This window comes from Eurosta solidaginis, unplaced genomic scaffold, assembly GCF_040869045.1.
Source record: "Eurosta solidaginis isolate ZX-2024a unplaced genomic scaffold, ASM4086904v1 ctg00000428.1, whole genome shotgun sequence".
Lineage (NCBI taxonomy): Eukaryota > Metazoa > Arthropoda > Insecta > Diptera > Tephritidae > Eurosta > Eurosta solidaginis.
The window spans coordinates 1019655-1043785 of record NW_027136894.1 but is presented as its reverse complement, the minus strand read 5'-3'; the positions used below and the strand labels follow the sequence as shown (position 1 = coordinate 1043785).

Below are 24131 nucleotides of genomic sequence, written 5' to 3'. Positions count from 1 at the left end.
GCTAATTGGAGTCAACTGGGACTCGCCAGTCCAACCAACCAACCACCCAACCAGATCAATGCCAGGAAGCAACACCTTTTAAATACCCCGATGCTGTTAGGTTGCCAGCAGCAAACAGTGTTTTCATCTACCATTTGCTTTTGGCCTTTTTTGGCGCTTGCATGATGTTGGTGTATTCCTCAGGCCACGACAGCTTGAAGCACAATAATTGTGTCTGTTTAAAGATTGTCATTGAAGAGAACTTATGTGGCTCACTATTATTCAACTTTGGCTATATTCATTTAGTTATAAAAGTGCGTTAATAATATACTAGGCTATGAATTAATTTTTAAAGCAATTACATATATACAATATACATCAATTACAACTGTTTGGATTATAAGTTAAAAATGACTTCAAGAATGTTCTTCCGTTATTGGGATTGCAACCCGCACCACTGCGCCAAGCTATGGAGACAGATGGTTTTATTGTGGATGATTATATGCTCAAGCTTGCAACAGAAGAGTTTTCCATTGCCTGTTTTTGTGTTGTACCAATAAATAGATCCGGTACGTACCGGTTACAACCATCGTTAAAGAACAAGCCCGACCATTTCGGGAACGATTTAATATGACCACCTTGTGCCCTCCTGAGCCATTCCGCCGCAGCCTCCTAGGTACGTGTGAAACTTGGGGTTGCGAGAGCCTCGCCTGCTAAAGAAACTGGATTCTTCACGGGTAGGTGAGGTTGACAATTGGGTTGATTTTACTATGCCCCTTGTAGGTATAGTTGAGCACAGTGCGCACAATTTTCAATTCTACTATCACCAAGTTTTAAGTGATGCCCAACTATACTTGGCTGTGCTGTTGCCGAGTCTGAATAAACATGTAGGTCCGCAGTTAAATCTTGAGTAGCAAAGGAATTGAAAAAAGTTGGAGTTGGGGTTCCAGATAAATTCTCAACAGAGAAGCAAGCAGAGATGTTATATGCAGCGACAACACAAGAAGTGAATGTAATGAAAATTTGCTCCGATGAGTTTGTTTAGGAAGTTTATCGGGGTTATTGTAATGCTCTAATTACGGCCGCACATAGGCGCGATGTAGTAGTGACCATCGGAAAAAATACTGATTTTGGAAATGACTAACAACTTTCTGACGGAGCGACTTTCGCACTTGGCGCATGCTTTGAAATCTTTTAAATTGTTAGGGAAGACAAAGTCAAAGCATATTCAATGGCTAGGGAAACATTTGTTTGAGAATTTTGTTACGGCTCTGAACTTACGCTGCAGTCGCGCCGAAACGCTGGTCATTCTAAAACATCATACTCAAGGTATTTGGATGCGAGACGGTCGGTAGCTTAATGCCATGGACGTATATATCCAAATTTTCCTACATATGCACGTCTACGTCGTAAAAAAGATCGCCGAGAACTTGGTCGTTGATAGTGCCATGTTATTAGAAGACCCTTCAGTGTAACCCCATTTAGTAGTATCCTGGGCTCATGGCCCGTTAAAGCAGCGTGCAAGATAACTCAGAAACGGTTTTTCTGAACAGATGCGCACCTCGGTAGTGAATTACTAAACAATCGGAGTGTATTTGTGCTATGAAGAGATTCTCAGAGAAAAAACATTTGCCGAAGGCGCAAATAAAGAAATTATTGGAAACTGCACACGGTGTATGGAAGTCGCAATAGACTATATGTATCTATACAATGCGGAACCACCGTTTGAGCAATAAGGAAGAACAAAAATTACATCAACAATCCATAAAGCTTTGATCATCGATCTATTGCCTGGCTTTGCCAAGGATTACACTGTTTAATAGAGACATTTCTTTCCTGTTTTTGTGGAAAAAATTTTCTCAAAAATGTTAATTAAGAAAAGTGCCTTACTAAACTCTTTGTTTAATTTTCAAATAGAGAAGGCGTTTCCATTTTTACTATTTTCTACTTCACATATGAACAACAACAATTAATTGCTGAATATTACAAATTTGTGTACATTTATTATCAACGCTTATGCTTTCAAGGAATTTTCAGAACAAACAACAATTGTTCAAGGAGCATAATTTGTATCACATACACATACATACTTAACGTGGTATAAAAAGTTGCGTATCGTGTACGTGTACATGTCTCTACCTTGAAATACGGACGTAGTTTTTGCATCAAGTTGATTTCTCGGATCAAGTTTTCAAATTTTGTCCTGAGCACGATCTGTAACTTCCACATCGATTCACCTTGTCAAAATTTGTTGCCCCTGTTTGTATGAAGACATTATCTGCTTTTTTCTCGTGTACATATTTTCTTCATTTGTTCGTAATCTACTTCATTATTAACATTCTTTGGCATCTGTAAAGACAAGATAAGGAAAAAGCTTTAGTACCAGATAATAAAGAGGCATATATGTAATATATAGGTGTAAGCTTACGAAAATAGAGTTTTTAAATTAACTAGGGCACGCTCATTGCTATTTGTAAGGAGTTCTGTCGGCTTCTTATCGATAAAAATCGATACCAATAAGTTATTGCTCGATTATCGTCGTACTATCGAAAGCGAAGTTATAGTCGAATTTTTGAGTATCTTACCCACGGGTTACAGATGAATCATCGACTTAATGTTATATACTCCATAAAAGCCTATGAGTCGTCGACAACAAATCGATTGCGTGCCGATAAAAAATGGTAACACTCTGATAAGAAATCGATAACTTCTCGATTACAAATATAAAACTTTTCGGTATCAAATCGATAACTTTTTGTTTATATGACCATGACTTTTCGATAAATAATCGATCATTTTTAGATATTAAGTCGATAACTTTTCGAAAAAAACCGTCTTTAAGTAATCGCCAACTGTTCGAGAACAAATTGGTAACTTGAGATTACGAACTTATAGTTCAATGATACATTTTGTTATATATTGCGGCGAATGTTCGCAATTTCGATGAGTCACTGTGATGCTAGTAAATAAATGCACAACAACAGCAAAGTAAGAAACCACACATATGTACATGTAAACATCTAAGCGAGCAGCCACGCATACATGCAAACCGTGAAGCTAACAGCAAAGAGAATATTTTACACTCATACATGTAGGCATCAGATAAAGCAGAATTTATTACTCACACACACACGCATATAACTAGAAGATAAAACGTGAATATCAGATACATACAGGGGAAATAAATAAGCAGCTGCTCGAGAAGGTTGTTTGTGAAAAGTCTAGACCCTTGGAGAGATATCCGAACGAAGCAACAGAGAGTATAAAAGCGGCGTAAGCTGAGGAATAATCAATCAGTTTCGTTTAAATACGCTATTAGTGAAGTATGCGATAATTGTAATTGTGAAGTACAAAGTTGTCTAAAAAAGAAGGTTTTGCTATACCGAATATTTGAGTTATTTATACGACAGTTCAGAGATACAAAAGTTAACAGGAGCTGCAAAATAATCAGGAATTTTCCAATATAAATAAAATAAACAAACAGATAGTACATTGATAACAAATCGTCGATAGGAAATGGATAACACAATACATACAATGCAGTCGATAACAAACCGATAACTCAGCGATAAAAAACTGTAAATATTTCGGTAACAAACTGATAATGCGCCATCCGGTTTCCTTGATTTATCTTATAAGCAACGGTGTTATCATCCAGATCGACATAGCTATTATTGTGCTGCTCTTTTCCTCATCCTCTTTTTATTATTAAACGGTTTTATTTAGCTTGAATTGACAGGCACAAATTTTGTAATTGAAATTTAAGTAACTTCCCGATAAGCTATAAGCTTGAAACTTGGAATATAGTTCAGAACTCGATGACAATGCAATACTAGGAAAAACACTCCAATAGGTGGCGCATGGAAATATTTCAAAAAATCGTATTTGTGGTCCGACTTGGTCCATATGTGTTCCAAATATACATGAATAGAATAGAGTTTCGTCGGCTCAGATTTCGCTTATATCAAGTCTACCACACACATTGTTCCTAATTCACGCTCTAGTGCAATAACTTTAATTAATTTAATAAGCTAACTTACTTATAAGAGGCAAGATTACTTGAGACAATTTGCTTAAGCCTGGCAGGCTTATTTCGGCTAATTTCTAAAAAGAAACCACCATCCAAGCGGGACATCTGAAGTTATCGATGGTCCGAGGAGAGCTGAATGAAAGCACTTTCATTACCGCCATACAAAGACCTAAACTAGGAATCAAAATTTCAGCATTTTCTCTTCATCGATGCAACAGGTAGGAAGCCCCTCGCCTACGTGCTTCTTCTAAGATATAAAGTGATACAACCATTGCTTTTGTACTCGAGTCCTTCAAAATAAGTGACGAAAGTTTGCATCATCACACCGTTTCCTATTCGCCTCCTTTAATCTGTGAACCCACGAGTCATTTTCTAGGTTCGCACACAGGGATCTAATCCTAGGACAAAATGCATGTTGAAACAGATGGTATATTAAAAGACTCGATGCTTAGTATAAATGTGCTACAATCCCAAAATGTCAATCCATTTTGCCATTCGTATTCGAATGTAGTGATGTGTAAGTATTTCGTACAAATGCAGACATTATTCATACGCCCTGGTGGGCAAACAAGTTATAAATCGTTTGTGGAAGTGCATACATATATGAGGAGCTTGGTAGCACGAAGATTATAAATGTTATTTTTGCACATACGAATTCACATATTCATATCTTTATTCTTGTATCGTTCGAATTATATGTACTTAATTTAACATTAACACGCTAAACAAATATTTCTGCCATCTTTTACTACCATTTTTATCGTCGCCAAATTTATATTTAACAACTTTAAGTGCACCTCTTTCGAGAGGTTAATGGTTTCTTACGATTGCACTCCAAGTTCATTGGTTTTTATTTCCGTGGGAATAATAAAGATGTGGGTACATGTGGAAATGAATAAACGAAAATTCATATGTGTATTAATTATATAGCTGTAAAATGAGGGCTCTGCCGGATAGAGATTTTGCTGTTTAACCGGTATGCGGATAACTATAATCCGGCAGGTTCGTTTATTTCTCTTTTCATGGCTACTGTAAAACGTCGCGGGATCTGATCGACGTCATGCCGTATTGTACCTAACCCCATTCTTGTAGGGCGATAATATCTGTTTAGGTTTAGATATTTTGTATTGCATATCCTTAAGTTATAGTCCGCTGTACCTATATTTATATAATCGCTCAAATTTCAATCAGTTTCTAATAAAACCTTTTGTTAATTTCAGACTTGTATTGTTACAATCAAGGGATACGGCCAACCTTTTCAACTTGGAGGTGTTACACCGCCCTTTGACATGGCCGTGATTAAAAAAATTTTTTTAAAATATAGCATGCTTTAACCTACATAAATCTCCCCTACATATAATCTGATGTTTTCAGTACAATGATTTTTAGCCGCACCAACTTTTTCACCAAACTGAAATTGAATTACTTCATCTGCTCTAGGGCCAAAGGTATATTCATCGTTAAGTGAATTATGACGTAAGTTTTAAGTTGCTGAATGCGATTTAAATAAGACCAATACATTGAGTGAATTAAAGGGTACCATAAACATACAGCTAATTCCGACGAAGTAGCCAACATCTATATTAACCTTGGTCGATTTGTATGGACGAAAGTTAACCGATATCCTGCCATCGATTTTTCGATACAATTTGGGCTCAGGAAAAAAAAAGTTCCACTACACATACCCAAAAAAATAATTTTCGACAAGAGGAACACACTCTCCCAGGAGGAACTCACTCTCCCTATGGAAACGCGGGTCACTCTAGGTTAACTTCGATCTGTGTACTGTAACAAGTTTAACCCTTACTTATCCAGAATCAACCACAAGCAAGCAGCCACACATACATGTAAACTGCTCAGCTAACAGCAAAGAGAATATATATTTCACATACATACATGTAGGCATCAGATAAGAGCAGAATTTATTACTCACACATACACACGAATAACCATAAGACAAAACGTGAATATCAGCTACATACAGGAGAAATAAATAAGCAGCTGTTCGAGAAGGTTGTTCGTGAAAAATCTAGACCCCTGGAGAGATATGCGAAAGAGGCAATAGAGAGTATAAAAGCAGCGCAAGCTGAGGAATAATCAATCAGTTTGATTTAAACACGCTATTCGTGAAGTACGGATAATTGTAATTGTGAAGTACAAGGTTGTCTAAAAAAGAAGGTTTTGCTATACCGAATATTTGAGTTATTTTTTCGACATTTCAGAGATTCCAAAGTTAACAGGAGCTGCAAAATAATCAGGAATTTTCCAATATAGAAATTTTTAAAAATAAAATAAAAAAATAAATAAACAGATAGTACACCGATAACAAATCGTCGATAGGAAATGGATAACACAATACACACAATGCAGTCGATAACAAACCGATAACTCAGCGATAAAAAACTGTAAGTATTTCGGTAGCAAACTGATAATGCGCCATCCGGTTTCGCTGCCGACTTTTTTTTTGGTCCGGTTTTGACTTCCAATATTCCGTGTTCGTTTCCTAACCTTTCTATTCCGTTCCCTTCCTTCCCTTTCCTTCCTTCCCTTCCCTGCCTTGCTTTATCTTATAAGCAACGTTGTTATCATCCACATCGGCATAACTATTATTGTGCTGCTCTTTTCCTCATCACCTTTTTATTATTAAACAATTTTATTTAGCTTGACTTGACAGGCACAAATTTTGTAATTGAAATTTAAGTAAATTCCCAATAAGCTATAAGCTTGAAACTTGGAATATAGTTCAGAACCCGATGACAATGCAATAATAGGAAAAAACCCCGATAGGTGGCATACCCATGTTGTAAAAACGTTTGGGGATAACAGTTTTTTGCAAAAAAAAAAAAAACCAAATATTTTTTGGGTTTTGGGGAGTGATTTGGTCGACAAATTTACCCTTGCGCCATTTTTTTTATCGCATGCTCGAAAATTATTTTTTTGGGTATGCGTAGTTGAACTTTTTTTCCTGAGCCCAAATCCTATCGAAAAATTGACGGCGCGATATCGGTTAATAAATCCACACAGTCTAATACACATATTTATCCAGTTTAAAAAATAAAAAAAAAAAACAAGTAAGGAAGGATAAGTTCGGGTGTAACTGAACATTACATACTCAGCTGAGAGCTTTGGAGACAAAATAAGGGAAAATTACCATTTAGCAAAATGAACCTATGGTAACCCTGAAATGTGTGTTGTACGATATGGGTATCAAATGAAAGGTGTTAATGAGTATTTTAAAAGGGAGTGGGCCGGAGTTCTATAGGTGGACGCCTTTACGAGATATCGCCATAAAGGTGGACCTGGGGTGACTCTAGAATTTGTTTGTACGATATTTGTATCAAATGAAAGGCGTTACTGGTTCTTTAAAACGTAGTGTGCCTTAGTTCTATAGGTGGACGCCTTTTCGAGATATCGCCATAAGGGTGGACCAGGGGTAACTCTAGAATGTGTTTGTACAATATGGGTATCAAATTAAAGGTATTAATGAGGGTTTTAAAAGGCAGTGGCCCTTAGTTGTATATGTGAAGGCGTTTTCGAGATATCGACCAAAATGTGGACCAGGGTGACCCAGAACATCATCTGTCGGGTACCGCTAATCTAATATATAAAATTCTTCTGTCACGGTGTTAGAGGCTTAACTCCTCCGAAACGGCTGAACCGATTCTCATGAAATTTTGTGTGCATATTGGGTAGGTCTGAGAAGAGGCCAACGTCTACCCTTTTTTTCGCTACGTGCCTAGGGTCTTGAGATCAAAACGTGGACCCTGGTACCGCTTGAATGTGTTTATACAATATGGATATCAAATGAAAGCTGTTGGTGAGTGATATAGTACAGGATAATTTTCATACCCCTGGGTGACTAGCGTCTCGAGATATAGGCCAAAACGTGGACCCGGGTACCCCTACTGTTGGTGAGTGCTATTGTACAGGATAATTTTCATACAGCTGGGAGGCTAGGGTATCGAGATATAGCCCAAAACGTGGACCCGGGTACCCCTAGGATGTGTTTATACAATATGGATATCAAATGAAAGCTGTTGATGAGTGCTTTAGTACAGGATAATTCTCATACAACTGGGAACCTAGAGTCTCGAGATATAGCCCAAAACGTAGACCCGGATACACCTAGAATGTGTTTTTACATTATGGGTATCACATTGGAGCTGTTGCTGTGTGCTATAACACAGAGTAAGTTTTACACCCCCCCTGGTGACTACGGTCTCGAGATATAGGCCAAAACATGGACCCGGATACACCTAGAATGTGTTTTTATATTATGGGTATCAAATTGAAGCTGTTGCTGTGTGCTATAATACAGAGTAAGTTTTACACCGCTGAGTGACTAGGGTCTCGAGATATAGGCCAAACCATGGACCAGGATACCCCTAGAATGTGTGTGTATTATGGATATCAAATGAAAGCTGTTGCTGAGAGCTCTAAAGTTCAGTGTGATATTCGATTTAGTCGGATCAACCTGGCAAAACTGATAAATATGCATGCGAAGCCGAAATAAAGAAAAGAATTAGTAATACCCACATACGTCCTATTCGATTTGCCTGAAATTTCGTATATAAATTTTCCTATATTGGTATTTACGATGCTTTTTTCCGGGAAGTATACCAGAGACGGACTGTGACTGGGACTGTGACTGAGACTCGGAGTGAGACTGGGAGTGAGACTCGGAATGGGACTGGAACAAAATACATACCACCCTCTGGGACTGGCAATAAGAGATGAAGAAGAAGGAGAAAAACTTGAGAAAAGAGAAAAGAGAGAAGGAGACTGAGAGAGAGATAGAATCAGACGAAGATGGAGTTGAAGACGAAGGGAGGAGTGAAAAAAAGGCTAGGAAAAAGCAGGGCAGAGTTAGACGGAAAAAGCTTATTAAAATGTATGCAGATAGGCCAAATTTAGGGCAGAACAACGTCTGCCGGGTCTGCTGGTTTATTTATATAAGTAATACCACGAACAGTATTCCTGCCAAGATTCCAACGGCTTTTGATTTCGCCCTGCAGAAATTTTTTAGTTTCTTCTACTTAATATGGTAGGTGTCACACCCATTTAACAAAGTTTTTTCTAAAGTTATATTTTGCGTCAATAAACCAATCCAATTACCATTTTTCATCTCTTTTTTCATATTTGGTATAGAATTATGGCCTTTTTTCATTTTTCGTAATTTTCGATATCGAAAAAGTGGGCGAGGTCAAAGTCGGATTTCGGCCATTTTTTATACCAAGATAAAGTGACTTCAGGTAAGTACGTGAGCTAAGTTTAGTAAAGATATTGCTCAAGTTATCGTGTTAACGGCCGAACGGAACGACAGACGGTGGGCTGTGTATAAAAATTCGGCGTGGCTTCAACCGATTTCGCCCATTATCACGGAAAACAGTTATCGTCATAGAATCTATGCTCCTACCAAATGTCACATGGATTGGTAAATTTTTGTTCTACTTATGGCATTAAAAGTATTCTAGACGAATTAAATGAAAAGGGGCAGAGCCACGCCCATTTTGAAATTTTCTTTTATTTTTGTATTTTGTTGCACCATATCATTACTGGAGTTGAATGTTGACATATTTTACTTATATACTGTAAAGATATTAAATTTTTTGTTAAAATATGACCTAACAAAATTTTTTTTTTTAAAGTTGGCGTGTTCGTCATCCGATTTTGCAAATTTTTATTTAGCACATATATAGTAATAGGAGTAACGTGCCTGCCAAATATCATCATGATATCTTCAACGACTGCCAAATTACAGCTTGCAAAACTTTTAAATTACCTTCTTTTAAAAGTGGGCGGTGCCACGCCCGTTGGCCAAACTTTTACTAATTTTCTATTTTGCGTCATAAGGTCAACCCACCTACCAGGTTTCATCGCTGTAGCCGTATTTGGTAATGAATTATCGCACTTTTTCAGTTTTTCGAAATTTTCGATATCGAAAAAGTGGGCGTGGTTGTAGTCCGATTTCGTTCATTTTAAATAGCAATCTGAGATGAGCGCCCGGGAACCTACGTACCAAATTTTATCAATATAAATAAAAAATAAATGTAAGGCGCGATAACCTCCGAAGAGATCTAAGGCCGAGCTTCTCTTCCAATTTGCGTCGTGCTCCTCATAAAAAAAATCTTGTATTTATTACTTCAAATACAAAGCTCTGATTTCTATTTTCTATGTTCATCAACCTTTCGTACATTCGTACGCCCGATAACTATACTTTGCCACAGTTATATTCGTACGCATATAATTCACAATTTCTGCTTTCTTGCATTTGCCTTTTTTCCCCGCAAACCGCTCGTCCATTCGTACGCGCGATAGGCAACAAATTTTGGGCAACAACTATAACACGCAATTTGAAATCAACCACCGAAATTCACTTGCTCTGTCTTACTTTGTATGTATCACCGACCGATCGTCCATTCGTACGCGCGACATGCAACACAACAACATGCAATTTGAACACAAACGGATTTTAGTTGTTTCTTTGCTTGCAACTTACGATTTATAGCAACGCTTTCTGAACACACAAAAACATGACAATATCGTATGCAATTCAAATACTTTCCGTTGATACTGCTTTATCGATAATGCTTTACCGACGCTCGTCCATTCGTACGCTCGTAGGCAAACACAACAACAAAACATATGTATGTACATCAACTTTCGGTTTGTGTCTTATGTACAGACTTTGAACATGTCTACACTTGTCAGAATGTTGCATGTATTCTGATGCAATCTTCCTGAAACGAACGAATCTTCTCAAGAATTCGTTGTTTTACACACACACACATATTTTGTTCTATTATATTTCAATATAATTCACACTGTCACTGTGAGGCTATGCGGAGCATCTCACTTCTGAACTGAAAGAGTCTTTATTCAAGCTCTTTCGGGTTGTCAGGATTTTCTGGATTCCGATTAAATAAAAACGCTGCCGATTTATGCACATTAGCACATTATAACTAACAATTCATGTTTATTAAAGTTTAAAGTTAAATATAGGAAAATATGTGTGTTTAAATGAAATTAATTAAATGGTTTAATTTATTGAAAGTAAAATGAGTATTAGAATGATTTCTCTGCCTGTTGCCGAACCGACGTTGTTCACGGCGCGTTGTTCAAATCTAAACTGCCCTTTTGTCGCTGACATTGAGTAAGGGTTGCCAATTGATTATTATTCCGTTCATGTGCAGAGATGATGTATTTCGTAGGATTAATTACTAAGGTAGGGTCAGCCTAACCGTTGTATTATATTGACCATATATTAGTTTGCCTTTATATTATATTGCTCGTATTCTTAGGATGACCTTACACAAGTATATTCAATATTACCGTTTATATTAAGCCTTTTCCTTCCATCAGTACAACTTAGACCACTACGCGCCTCTGAGCTACAGCCATCTGAAGTAACAGCTTCCAGCGTTAAAAGATCTTCCACTTGTCTGTGTGCAGATGAAGAAATTTGAAAAATAGTCCCAAAACGATCTCGAAAAAGACTATGGAATTAATTCTTAACCAATTCAGAAGTGATCCGAAGATAGCCTTGAAGTGACAAAAAGAACTATACGGAAAGCAATTCAAAATAAGCCGGATATGATCCCGAAAAGATTTTGAATTAGCCCTTAAATGATATCCTAACCAATTCGGAAGTGATAAAGTGACAGTCTTCAAACAATCCTAAGAACAATCTGAAAACTTATTCGAAATGGACTCAAATAATTCCGAAACTAGGCCTTAGTTGATCTCCGTAGGATACTTTAATGATCCCGCGACAACTAAGAAGTGATTTTAAAACTTACATGGTCTGCAACCGAAGTAAAACTTGAAAGCGTCTCAAGGGATAGCAACTAGTCCTGAAGGGGATCTGCTGACTTGTATAGAATAAGCTCGACTTAAAGGAAGACTTTTTGATTTTAAATATCAAAATAGTCATTAGTTAAATGTTGGATTCACATAAAAAATTGTGTAACAAATAACTCCAATATTCAGTATTGCAAAATGCTCTTTATTTGGACTACTTTGGGAGTAGTACTTCACAAATTCAATTATACTTCACTACCCTCGTGCTTATATCACACTGATTCCTCAGTTTGCTCTGTTTTTATGCGCTCGTTTATCCCATTCGCATATTCTCCTTAGGTCCAGACGTTTCACGCACACGCCTTCTAGAACAGTTGTATCTCATGCTTGGTTATTTAGCTATATACATGTATATCTGTAGTTTATGGTTTTCTTCAAGCCATATGTGTGTATATGTGTAAGTAACAACTTCTGCTCTTACCTGCCGGCCACATAATCTCTCTGCTTCAATCTGCTGGTTATATGTATGGAATATTCTTCATTTCCCTGTACATAAGTGCGACTGCTTGCTTTAATGTGTACATGTACATAAATGTGGCTGCTTGCCGTTTTTGTTGTTGTGATTATTTACTAACAGCATAGCGATGCTAATATTCGCTACAATAGTTAAAATTTTTTTTTCCAATGGGAGAGAGTTCTACATATTAAATGATTTTAAATTAAAATAAGTAAGGAAGGCTAAGTTCGGGTGTAACCGAACATTACATACTCAGCTGAGAGCTATGGAGACAAAATAAGGGAAAATCATCATGTAGGAAAATGAACCCAGGGTAACCCTGGAATGTGTTTGTATGACATGTGTATCAAATGGAAGGTATCAAAGAGTATTTTAAGAGGAAGTGGGCCTTAGTTCTATGGGTGGACGCCATTTATGGATATCGCCATAAAGGTGGACCAGGGCTGACTCTAGAATTTGTTTGTACGATATGGGTATCAAATGAAAGGTGTTAATGAGTATTTTAAAAGCGTGTGGGCCTTAGTTCTATAGGTGGACGCCTTTTCGAGATATCGCCACAACGGTGGACCAGGGGTGACCCTAGAATGCGTTTGTACAATATGGGTATCAAACGAAAGGTGTTAATGAGTATTTTAAAAGGGAGTGGGCCCTAGTTCTATGGGTGGACGCCTTTTCGAGATATAGCCATAAAGGTGGACCAGGGGTGATTCTAGAATTTGTTTGTACGATATGGGTATCAAATTAAAGGTATTAATGAGGGTTTTAAAAGGGAGTGGTGGTAGTTGTATATGTGAAGGCGTTTTCAAGATATCGACCAAAATGTGGACCAGGGTGACCCAGAACATCATCTGTCGAGTACCGCTAATTTATTTATATATGTAATACCACGAAGAGTATTCCTGCCATGATTCCAAGGGCTTTTGATTTCGCCCTGCAGAACTTTTTCATTCTTCTACTTAATATTGTAGGTGTCACACCCAATTTAAAAAGTTTTTTTCTAAAGTTATATTTTGCGTCAATAAACCAATCCAATTACCTTGCTTCGTCTTTTTTTCGTATTTGGTATAGAATTATGGCATTTTTCGTAATTTTCGAAATCGAAAAAGTGGGCGTGCTCATAGTCGGATTTCGGCCATTTTATACCAATGCAAAGCGAGCTCACATAAGTACGTGAACTGAGTTTAGTAAAGATATATCGATTTTTGCTCAAGTTATCGTGTTAACGGTCGAGCGGAACGACAGACGGTCCACTGTGTATAAAAACTGGGCGTGGCTTCAACCGATTCCGCCCTTTTTCACAGAAAACAGTTATCGTCCTAGAATGTAAGCCCCTACCAAATTTCACAGGGATTGGTAAATTTTTGTTCGACTTATGGCATTAAAAGTATCCTAGACAAATTAAATGAAAAAGGCCGGAGGCACGCCCATTTTGCAATTTTCTTTTATTTTTGTATTTTGTTGCACCATATCATTACTGGAGTTGAATTTTGACATAATTTACTTATATACTGTAAATATATAAAATTTTTTGTTAAAATTTGACTTAAAAAATTTTTTTTTAAGTGGGCGTGGTCGTTCTCCGATTTTGCTAATTTTTATTAAGCATACATGTAGTAATAGGAGTAACTTTCCTGCCAAATTTCATCATGATATCTTCAACGAATGCCAAATTACAGCTTCCAAAACTTTTAAATTACCTTATTTTAAAAGTGGGCGGTGCCACGCCCATTGTTCAAAATTTTACTAGTTTTCTATTCTGCGTCATAATTTCACCACCAAGTTTCATGGCTTTGTCCGTCTTTGGTAATGAATTATCGCACTTTTTGTGTTTTTCGAAATTTTCGATTTCGAAAAAGTGGGCGTGGTTATAGTCCGATTTCGTTCATTTTAAATAACGATCTGAGATGAGTGCCCAGGAACCTTCGTACCAAATTTCATCAAGCTACCTCAAAATTTACTCAAGTTATCGTGTTAACGGACGGACGGACGGACGGACATGGCTCAATCAAATTTTTTTTCGATACTGATGATTTTGTTATATGGAAGTCTATATCTATCTCGATTCCTTTATACCTGTACAACCAACCGCTATCCAATCAAAGTTATTATACTCTGTGAGCTCTGCTCAACTGAGTATAAAAAAAAATTTTTTGTATTTGGTATTCTTTAAAATACGAATTCTACAAAATCGTTGCTACTTTGAAATGGTCGCATAATTTTTTGACTCACCCTACTACACGCAAGTGTATATTATAAATAGAACACAAGCCTACTTTTACCAATTTGCTCTTCGCTTTGCCAATGATTATGTAGGCCCTTAGTGTTGCTGTAAATGTATAAAGTTTTATGTTGTCACTCAGTCAAATCGCTATTCAGACTAGCATTTTGACAGCCTTTTTGCATTACTGAGTAATTTAATTATGTAAAATTAAAGGCGTGTGTTGAAACATCGGCAGGTTAATAAGTTTTGATCTGTGGGGAATTAAGTGAAGTGCACTGAGCTGTACGACCTCAACATCTAAAATATAGCTAATATGCATGTATATATTGAAACATATTGAATAATAAAGAGTTATCAATAAACTACGCCTATCTATGTTTGTAAGTATAAGTGCACTTATATAGAACCTGCTGCTACTAATTTTGTACAAATTACGTGTTTCGTGATGCGTGCTGCGTGTTGCATATCGCTGTCAGCCTTGGTTTAGTTCACTTCACTGATAGCTAATATTGCATATTTGACATTGATTGGATTTTTCTACGTCTTAATAAATATATAAAAGTATTTGCCCTATTAGAGGAGTGAATATAGGTAGTTTTGTTCAACTAATTATGAGCCGCTTACTAAGGCTTATGAGTGGTGACAGTCGGGGTGTATGGTTAAGCTGACCGGTCAGTAATGAACTCAAATAGACTGAATGTGTCCTTAGTAGGGGCGTATGAATAACAAATATTTATGCTCGAGATGTGGATTTTACTGCTCATTTAATTAGGGGCTTACGTTGTTCGAATATTGATTGACTTTGTACTTATATACGTATATATGCGTAGGACTTAGAAATACCCCAGCTTTTCTTTTTGTTATTGGCTCATCGGTTCAAAGCTTATGCGCTCTGAATGCTTATAAAAAAAATTCAGGAAATTCACCTTCTGATAACGTACGAATCACTCTCTCTCGAATAAGTTACTCAAATATTCAGTATAGCACAATGTTATTTATCGGCAACACAACTATGGTAGTAGTACTTCACAATTACTCACATACTTCACTTCCAACGTTTAAAATATAACTGAAACCTATTCCTCAGCTTGCGCAGATAGTATAATTCGCAGATGCCTCGTTTGCCTAGTTAGTTTAGGCTTTTCGCGAACAGCCGTCTCGAATAGTTGCGTATATATTTCTCTCATAGTTGGTTCTTAAGCTATATACATGGGTATGCGTGAGTAATGTCATATTCACTCTTCGTATGTGTGCCTGTTTCTCTTCTTCTGCGCCCTTAGATTAGCTGTTTACGTATGTGTGTATGCGTGGGACAAGCTACTTTGGACTAGGTAGGCAATTGAAAAGTAAAGTCCTCTCTCGGCGAACGAAAATCATACTCTACAAGTCACTTATCGTACCCGTCCTGCTATATGGGGCAGAAGCATGGACCATGACAACAGCAGATGAATCGGCTTTGGGAGTGTTCGAGAGAAAAGTTCTTCGAAAGATTTATGGACCTCTACGCGTTGGCGATGGCGAGTACCGAAGAAGATTTAATGATGAGCTGTACGAGCTATACGCAGACATCAACATAGTCCAGCGAATTAAAACACAGCGGCTGCGCTGGCTAGGCCATGTTATGCGAATGAAAGATGATGCTCCGGCCAAGAAAGTGTTTCTATCGGAACCCGCCTATGGAAGCAGAGGTAGAGGGCGGCCCACACTCCGTTGGAAGGACCAGGTGGAAAACGATTTAAACTCCCTTGGTGTAACCAATTGGCGCCGGTTGGCGGAGCGAAGGAGCGACTAGCGCGCCTTGTTGGACGGCCATAACCGTTTAGACGGTTAAGCGCCAATTAAGTAAGTAAGTATGCGTGGGTAGTTGATTCGCTTTTGTTGCGTATTTATTTACTACTAGCATAGTGACGTGTCGAAACTCCTAATATTCACCACAACATGTATACCGACTGCAGGGTTTCTCTTTTTTGGCTTACACTTGAAGGAATCATCCTACAGCAAGCGGTCTTAAAATACTCGTTGACTTTTCTTGTTGCCTCCAAATCAATAACTTATAAGAATAGACATAAGAAAATGCTTATATCTGTTTTGGGTTACAAAACAAGGTTGACGCTTTTAAAAGGGAACTTTGAAGTAGAGTGCAAGTATTGCGGTCATTGTATCATAACAATATGGAAAATAATGAAGACTCCAGCCACCCGAGCTCTGTAGATAAAAGGGTTCTAGTTTTTTCGTTCTCAGCAGAACCTAAACCACTGCGCTACCCCTTGATCTAGCCATCTGAAGTAGCAGGCTCTAGGAATGAAAGATCTATCACCCGTCTGTGTGTAGATGAACAATTTCAGGGGCCTAATCGATCTAAAAGCATTACCGAAGTTATCTCGAAGCAATCAAGAGAAAGCACCGAAATGATCCTGAAACGATTACGATACGAGGTACGATACCTCGAATTGAACAAAGCATTCAAAAGGTTAGCGGAGGGCTTCGCGATGCATTGTTAGCAGACATTGCATTCAAAAGGGGGACCTGAAGTACAGAAAAAAACTCTCCCAGCACGATGCTTTTTTGGTGACCTTTTTTATGTTAAATTGTAACTTAACATTCTGTTATTATCAGGGTTTGCAAATAATTATTATTTGTAAAAAATTTAACCCAAAAAATCATTCTCCCGATCTATTTTTGGTTCATGCAAAGACCATTTTGGGATCATTCGTGAACTCTTTAGGAAATAATTTGGACTATCTTCTTATCATTTTCGGATAATTTCGACTTTTCTTTTGGAGTATATATATATATTTTTGTTTGATAATTTCGGGACTATTTTAAGACGATATGGTGGTTTCATTTCTTGGCTACTATTTCGGGACTATTTTTTAAATTTTTTAGAAATGTTTTGTGACTGTTTTGATAATTAAGGAATGTTTAGGGATCACTTTGGAACTTTTTGGTATCCTTCAGAGGCGATGAAGAGATCATTTCCAAATTGTTCCAAATTGGTACGGCACAAAAGGGTGTTTTATCTCCCCTCCTCTGGGTCGTTGTAGGAAAGGAACTACTCCAACACCTAAAACGTTATGGCTCATGATAACAACCTATTAGTCCTTGTCAGGGGGAAACATCCGGTTACCTTGCGGAACCTTTTACAGGTATACCTGGATACGGTGGCTGGGCAGCCTGTATACTGTGGACGAGTGTTACATCCCAACAAAACTGAGCTAACTCTACTTAGCAGGAGGTACATGCTCACTGCACTCAAACTAGCCACCCCTGGTGTAATGTCACTAGTACTATCTGATGGGGTTAAACATCTTTGCGTTATACATGAAAGGGAACCTTCATGGAAGTGTAGTATAGCTGATAGAGATAGGAAAGTCCCAGCCAACCGTTCATCTAATTTTAAACGGCTATAAACTTGATTGAAATCTGCGGGCGGATCGATTAACACCAGCCTTGGCCTTAAACGAAATATTAAATATACACCTGGTGGATATTATTAGAGAGGAAGTCCAGGCTGTAATTAGACTTCGAGACGCAGGATTTTGACTTAGTAGCAATGAGCACTGAACAATTCAGAATAGCTCCGACTTTATCCCCAGTTGGACGGATTATGTGTCCCAGATTTTTCGCCGTCTGCTAACTTCACAACTTTTGTAACCTCGTAGAAGGTTGGGATGGGGAACACATTTGGGGTAGTGATGTGCTGAAATTGCTTGCTGATGAATCCAAGATGAATGGGAAGGCGGGGGCGTATTCAGAAACTTCTAAGCAGTAGTTACCGCTACAAATATGCGAGCTTCGTGTGCTATGTATATATATATACTAGCAGACCCGTCAGACGTTGTTCTGCCCTAAATTTGGTCTATCTCCATACATTTTAATAAACTTTTTCCGTCTAACTTTAAAGCTCTCGGCAACAACTTTCATTTGATATCCATATTACACACACATTCTAGGGGTATCCGGGTCCAGGTTTTGCCCATATCTTGAGACCCTAGTCACCCAGCGGTATAAAAATTACTCTGTACTAAAGCACCCACCAACAGCTTCAATTTGATACCCATAATGTAAAAACACATCCTAGTGTTACCCTGATGCTCGTTTTGGCCTATATCTCGAGACCCTTCACAAATAGGTATGAAAACTACCCTGTACTTAAGCACTCATCAACAGCTTTCATTTGTTATCCATATTGTATAAACACTTTCTAGGTGTACCCGGGTTGACGTTTTGGCCTCAATCTCGAGACCCTTCACCAATAGGTATGAAAACTACCCTGTACTAAAGCACTCATCAACAGCTTTCATTCGTTATCCATATTCTATAAACACATTCTAGGGGTACCCGCGTCCACGTTTTCGCTTATATCTCGAGACCCTAGTTACACGCGGGTACGAAAAATACCCCGTATCAAAGTACTCATAAACAACTTACTTACATTCGATACCCATATTGTACAAACATATCCCAGGATTACCCAGGTCCACGTTTTGATCTCAAGACCCTATCCAGAACGGGATAAAATTAGCCTATGTCTGTCTTCTGGTTCTAAGCTACCCCTCCACCTATTTTCAGCCAAATATGTTCATCCGTTACTTCCTCTTCAATCACTTTTTATCTATTAAAAAAAGCGCATCAAAATCCGTTGCGTATTTTTAAAGGTTTAAGCATTCAAAGGGACATAGGGACAGAAAAAGCGACTTTGTTTTATACTATGTAGTGATGTACATCCATACATACCTATATACCTACGCCCGAAGTTAAATAACGCAGCGAATGCTATATATGTACGTATGTGTGTGTCGCATCCAGCCTCACTCAAAAGCAATTAGCGCGGATAGTTCACAGCGAACAAACACACATACGCATTTTTTGATAAAAATGTTACTTTTGTTTAAATAATTTGGCTGATATAAGAAAGGAATCAAGTTTTTTTTTTGATGCAGATCGAAGGTAAATATTTCAAAGTTTTACTGAAAAGTAGAATTTTTTAAATCCATCCATCCGTTTATGAGTTATAGCTGTGTAAACAAAAATTTTATGATTTTTTGCTACATTTTGGCAATTTGCCACGCCCCTATAATATATACCTTCAAATTATATTAACTGTGCCATCTCACGTAGCTAAGCTTTCAAATGCAAAAAACCGTTTTAAAATCGGAGCATTCTGTGTGAAGTTATGTGCATACACGGCATTTAGCGACTTTATTTTATAAGATTTACAGATAGTTATACATATTTTTTCACTCGGGCGGTGAGGCGGCTATCAAAGCGTTCCAAAACTGTACGGTCGAGCGTAGTCAGCGAGTACCTGAAATCACTCGTGGGAGTAGTAAACAACTTTTCAATTAAAATTATTTGAATGCAAGATAATAGTGACATCGCTGGCGGTTATCACGCGGCCCGAGGCCGATCTAGCACATGCGTACTAGAGGTGAATGCCAGCTGAGACTTTGTTTGGTACAGTGTTCGTTACTTGCAGTCTGCTTTTGAAAAGGGACAGCTAAGCAAGCGCTGGGATGGTGTTGCGTCCGTCGTGCTTCACTGTACAGCATTTGCATTAAGGCGTAAATATCTCGGTGTGGGTGTATACGAATCTTCCTGGGGCATTAAGGGCATCGGTATATCCGTCGGTATAACGTTGTTACGCAGCGATTCATTCAATTATCATCAGTGTCGCTGTTAGTTAATGTGGCATCACAATGGATCGCAAAAGTATTCAAGTGAGTTGCTTGCAGCAAGTTGCAGCAGCGGCCAAACAACTTGACCTAACCTCGACCCCTGCTGATTTGATCATTTTAGAAGCATTCCGGCACTATTATCTTAAATTTGAATTTTTTTTTCGGACCTACTTCGAGATCATTTTGAAACTATTTTGGTATCGTTCGGGGCCTATTTCAAGATCATTTAAGGATTGCTTCGGAGTTATTTGGGATTGCTTTGGGGACTTCTTTGAGGTTATTCTGGAATTGTCTTAGGATATTTTGAGATCAAATAATTTGTATTTTCGGTACTACTTTGGAATCAGTTTGGGACTATCTGGAACTTCCTTATTTCAACATTGGCAGATAAATCACGTCTTATGCATTGAAGATGGTACTAGAAGTGGGAGCTGAAATGGGGTCGGGAATGTGTTAGGAAGTGGGAGGGGCAAGCGGAATGAGAAGGAAATGGAGGTAAAGGTAATAATCGACACGAATAAGAAATAAACACAGAGGAAGAGCGTGTGATCTTCCGGGTACATTCGTTTTTTTTTGTTTTTATAAAAGACTTAACAGTATTCAACAGAATCCAATTTTTTCAGCTGGATTCCGGCATAGAAATCATCCTTGAAGGTAACATCAAAAGCAACCATTACGAACCCTATAGCGAGCTCAAAATTCAGCTTTACCCACTTTCCTGGAAGAGAATGTGCAATAAATTATTTTCTTTACCAGAAGTAGTATCTTTCAAAAGTGAGTCTGTATGTAGAAGTCACGTATGCTGACAGACAATTATGCAATCGCTTGCCCTTATCAAGCTTAATACCTTTGATGTTCGTGATAATTACCTTGTCTGGATAACAAAATGCAATAGAGCAAGCTATGTGGAAAATACAGTTATCAAGCAAAAGGCAAATAAGACAGTGAATTTGCTGGCCAAAATCAAAATTCCGAGCAAAATGTACACTCAGAAATCAACGTAGCAGCCACTTACAAACATGCACACATACAAACATGCATATATTCAACATGCATACACACATACATACATGCTGATTATTGTAGCAGCATTACAATTACGAGTTTATCCCAGTACTCAAGTCAAAATGTAAGCTTTTCGTTGCGTATACGTAACCACTTCTGCTCATTTCTACTGCTCATTATCTTCATTGTTGTTGTTCTTCTTCTTCTTCACTTGGTGCGCTACGTCAATCTATTTTAATTGCAGTTGTTGTTGGAATGCCTATTGCTATTATCAAACATTGTTGCTTGTAGCAAAGGCTTGCTTATTTTGTTGTAGCTAAAATGTTACGTTGTTGTTGTTGGGGCTGCACTTTTATACTTAGCTGAGAAGAGCTCACAGAGTATATTAACTTTGTTCGCATAACGATACCCCGTAACGGCATAAACTAATCGATATAGACTAAACTTCTATAAATCACAATCATCTGGCCGAAAAAAGAAATTCATTTTGCCTTGTCCGTCCGTCCGTCTGTGTGTCTGTAAACACGATAACTTGAGTACATTTTGAGGTATCTTAATGAAATTTGGTTTGTAAGTTCCTGGGCACTCATCTCAGATCGCTATTTAAAATGAACGATATCGAAAATTTCGAAAAACCGAAAAAGTGCGATAATTCATTACCAAAGACCGATTAAGCGATGAAACTTGGTAGGTTGTTGTTGTTGTTGTAGCAATGCTCGCCCCACCTAATAGCCGCGACCGATCACAAATTGTCATCAATATCCTCTAACGGGAGTCCAAGGAAACTTGCCGCTTCAACAGGGGTGGACCATAAGGAAAGGGGTGTTAGAGGCGTTGGTTCCACATTACAATTAAAGAGATGGCAGGTGTCATATGGGGACACATTGCAAGCGGGGCATACATTTTGTATGTCGGGGTTGATTCTGGATAGGTAAGAGTTTATCCTGTTACAGTATCCAGAACGAAGTTGAGCTAGAGTGACTCGCGTTTCCCTGGGGAGTATGCGTTCCTCTTCCGCGAGTTCTGGATATTTTTCTTCAAGTACTGTATTCACCGGGCAATTCCCGACATAAAGGCCCGACGCCTGTCTATGGAGTTCGCCAAGGACCTGCTTGTGTTTTTTCGCTTCATACGGCTGGGTTCTCAGGTGCCGTATTTCCTCAAAATGCTTACGGAGATGACTCCTTAGGCCCCTAGGCGGTGCTGGTTCGTCAATCAGATGTCTGTTGGGCTGCCCAGGTTTCTGGGTATTCAACAGAAACTGTTTGGTCAGCATCTCATTTCTCTCCCTGATGGGGAGTCTTCTCGCCTCATTATGCAGATGGTGTTCTGGGGACATAAGAAGACAGCCCGTGGCGATTCTGAGAGCAGTATTTTGGCAGGCCTGTAGTTTCTTCCAGTGGGTAGTTTTTAGGCTTGGCGACCATATGGGTGACGCGTAGCACGTAATCGGCTGGCTAATTGCTTTGTATGTGGTCATAAGCGTTTCTTTATCTTTTCCCCAGGTACTGCCAGCAAGGGATTTGAGGATTTTATTACGGCTCTGAATTCTCGGAACAATTGCGGTTGCGTTCGCACCAAAATGTAGATCCTGATCAAACGTCACACCCAAGATTTTGGGGTGTAGGACAGTCGGTAGCGTAGTGCCATCGACGTGGATGTTCAATATGGTCGACATTTGGGGCTTCCATGTTGTAAATAAGGTCGCGGAAGATTTAGTCGGTGACAATTCCAGGTTTCGCGAGGCGAAAAAACTGGAGAGATCAAACTTGGTAGGTCGGTTAACCTTATGACGTAGGATAGAAAATTTGTAAAATTTTGGACAATGGGCGTGGCAAAAATTGAATATCTTTTCAGTATATAAGTAAATTATGTCAACATTCAACTCCAGTAATAATATGGTACAACAAAATACAAAAATAAAAGAAAATTTCAAAATGGGCGCGGCTCCGCCCTTTTTCATTTAATTTGACTAGAATATTTTACTATACATAAGTCGAACAAAAATTTACCAATCCTTGTGAAATTTGGTAAGGGCATAGCCTCTGGGACGATAACTGCTTTCTGTGAAAATGGGCGAAATTGGTTTGTAGCCGCGCCCAGTTGTTATACACAGGCGACCGTCTGTCCTTCCGCTCGGCCGTTAACACGATAACTTGAGCAAAAATCGATATATCTTTACTAAACTTAGTTCACGTACTTATCTGAACTCACTTTATCTTGGTATTAAAAATGGGCAAAATCAGACTATGACCACGCCCACTTTTTCAATATAATAATTTCGAAGAAAGGTAGCAAAGACAAGTTGCGCCACTTTTTAGTATTACCACTTGTATGTATCCAAAGAGACAATTTTGTCTCCAAAGCCTTCAGCTGAGTATGTAATGATCGGTTACACCCGAACTTAGCCTTTTTATTTGATGTTGTTGTGCTTATGTGACAAGACTACTTGTTGTAGAAATTGTAGCAATAATTGTTTGCAAAAAGCTTGCTTGCTTACTTATCTCAGCTGGTTATTACGGTCAACTTTCAAAGGAATTTGTTGATTCCAACTCGTCTTCTTCCTGCTCCTTCGCCTCTCTCTGCTTTTCTCTTGTCAATTGAATTGCACTGCTCCTCTTGTTGGTCGCATCTGGTTATTTTAATATTGCATACATCTACTACCCTATGCTTTTTTCTGTTTCTTTTCTTTTTCTTGTCTGCTTTCCTGCTTCCCAATCTTCCACTTCGCTTTATCCCAACTTCAACTGTTTTTAATTGAAATGTCAATTGTTGTCACACTGTGCAGATTAGATGACAGTCAGCACGTTTCAAGCGCAAATTGTTCTATGACTTTGCACATATTTGTAATATTCTCACTCCCATTTAAGGTCCTCCTTACCATTGGTTCGTGTGTATATC

At 38.3% G+C, this 24131-nt stretch overlaps 1 protein-coding gene across 1 annotated transcript in view; it reads right to left on the bottom strand.

Moving 5' to 3' along the window:
- Nucleotides 1–1961: 1961 nt before the first annotated feature.
- Nucleotides 1962–24131, bottom strand: part of LOC137235699 (somatostatin receptor type 2-like) — a 167065-nt gene continuing 144895 nt past the window's right edge. The window contains exon 3 of the mRNA XM_067758584.1: nucleotides 1962–2328. Within this exon, the coding sequence (XP_067614685.1) occupies nucleotides 2312–2328 (17 nt within the window). The 3' untranslated portion in view covers nucleotides 1962–2311. The remainder of the gene's footprint in view (nucleotides 2329–24131) is intronic.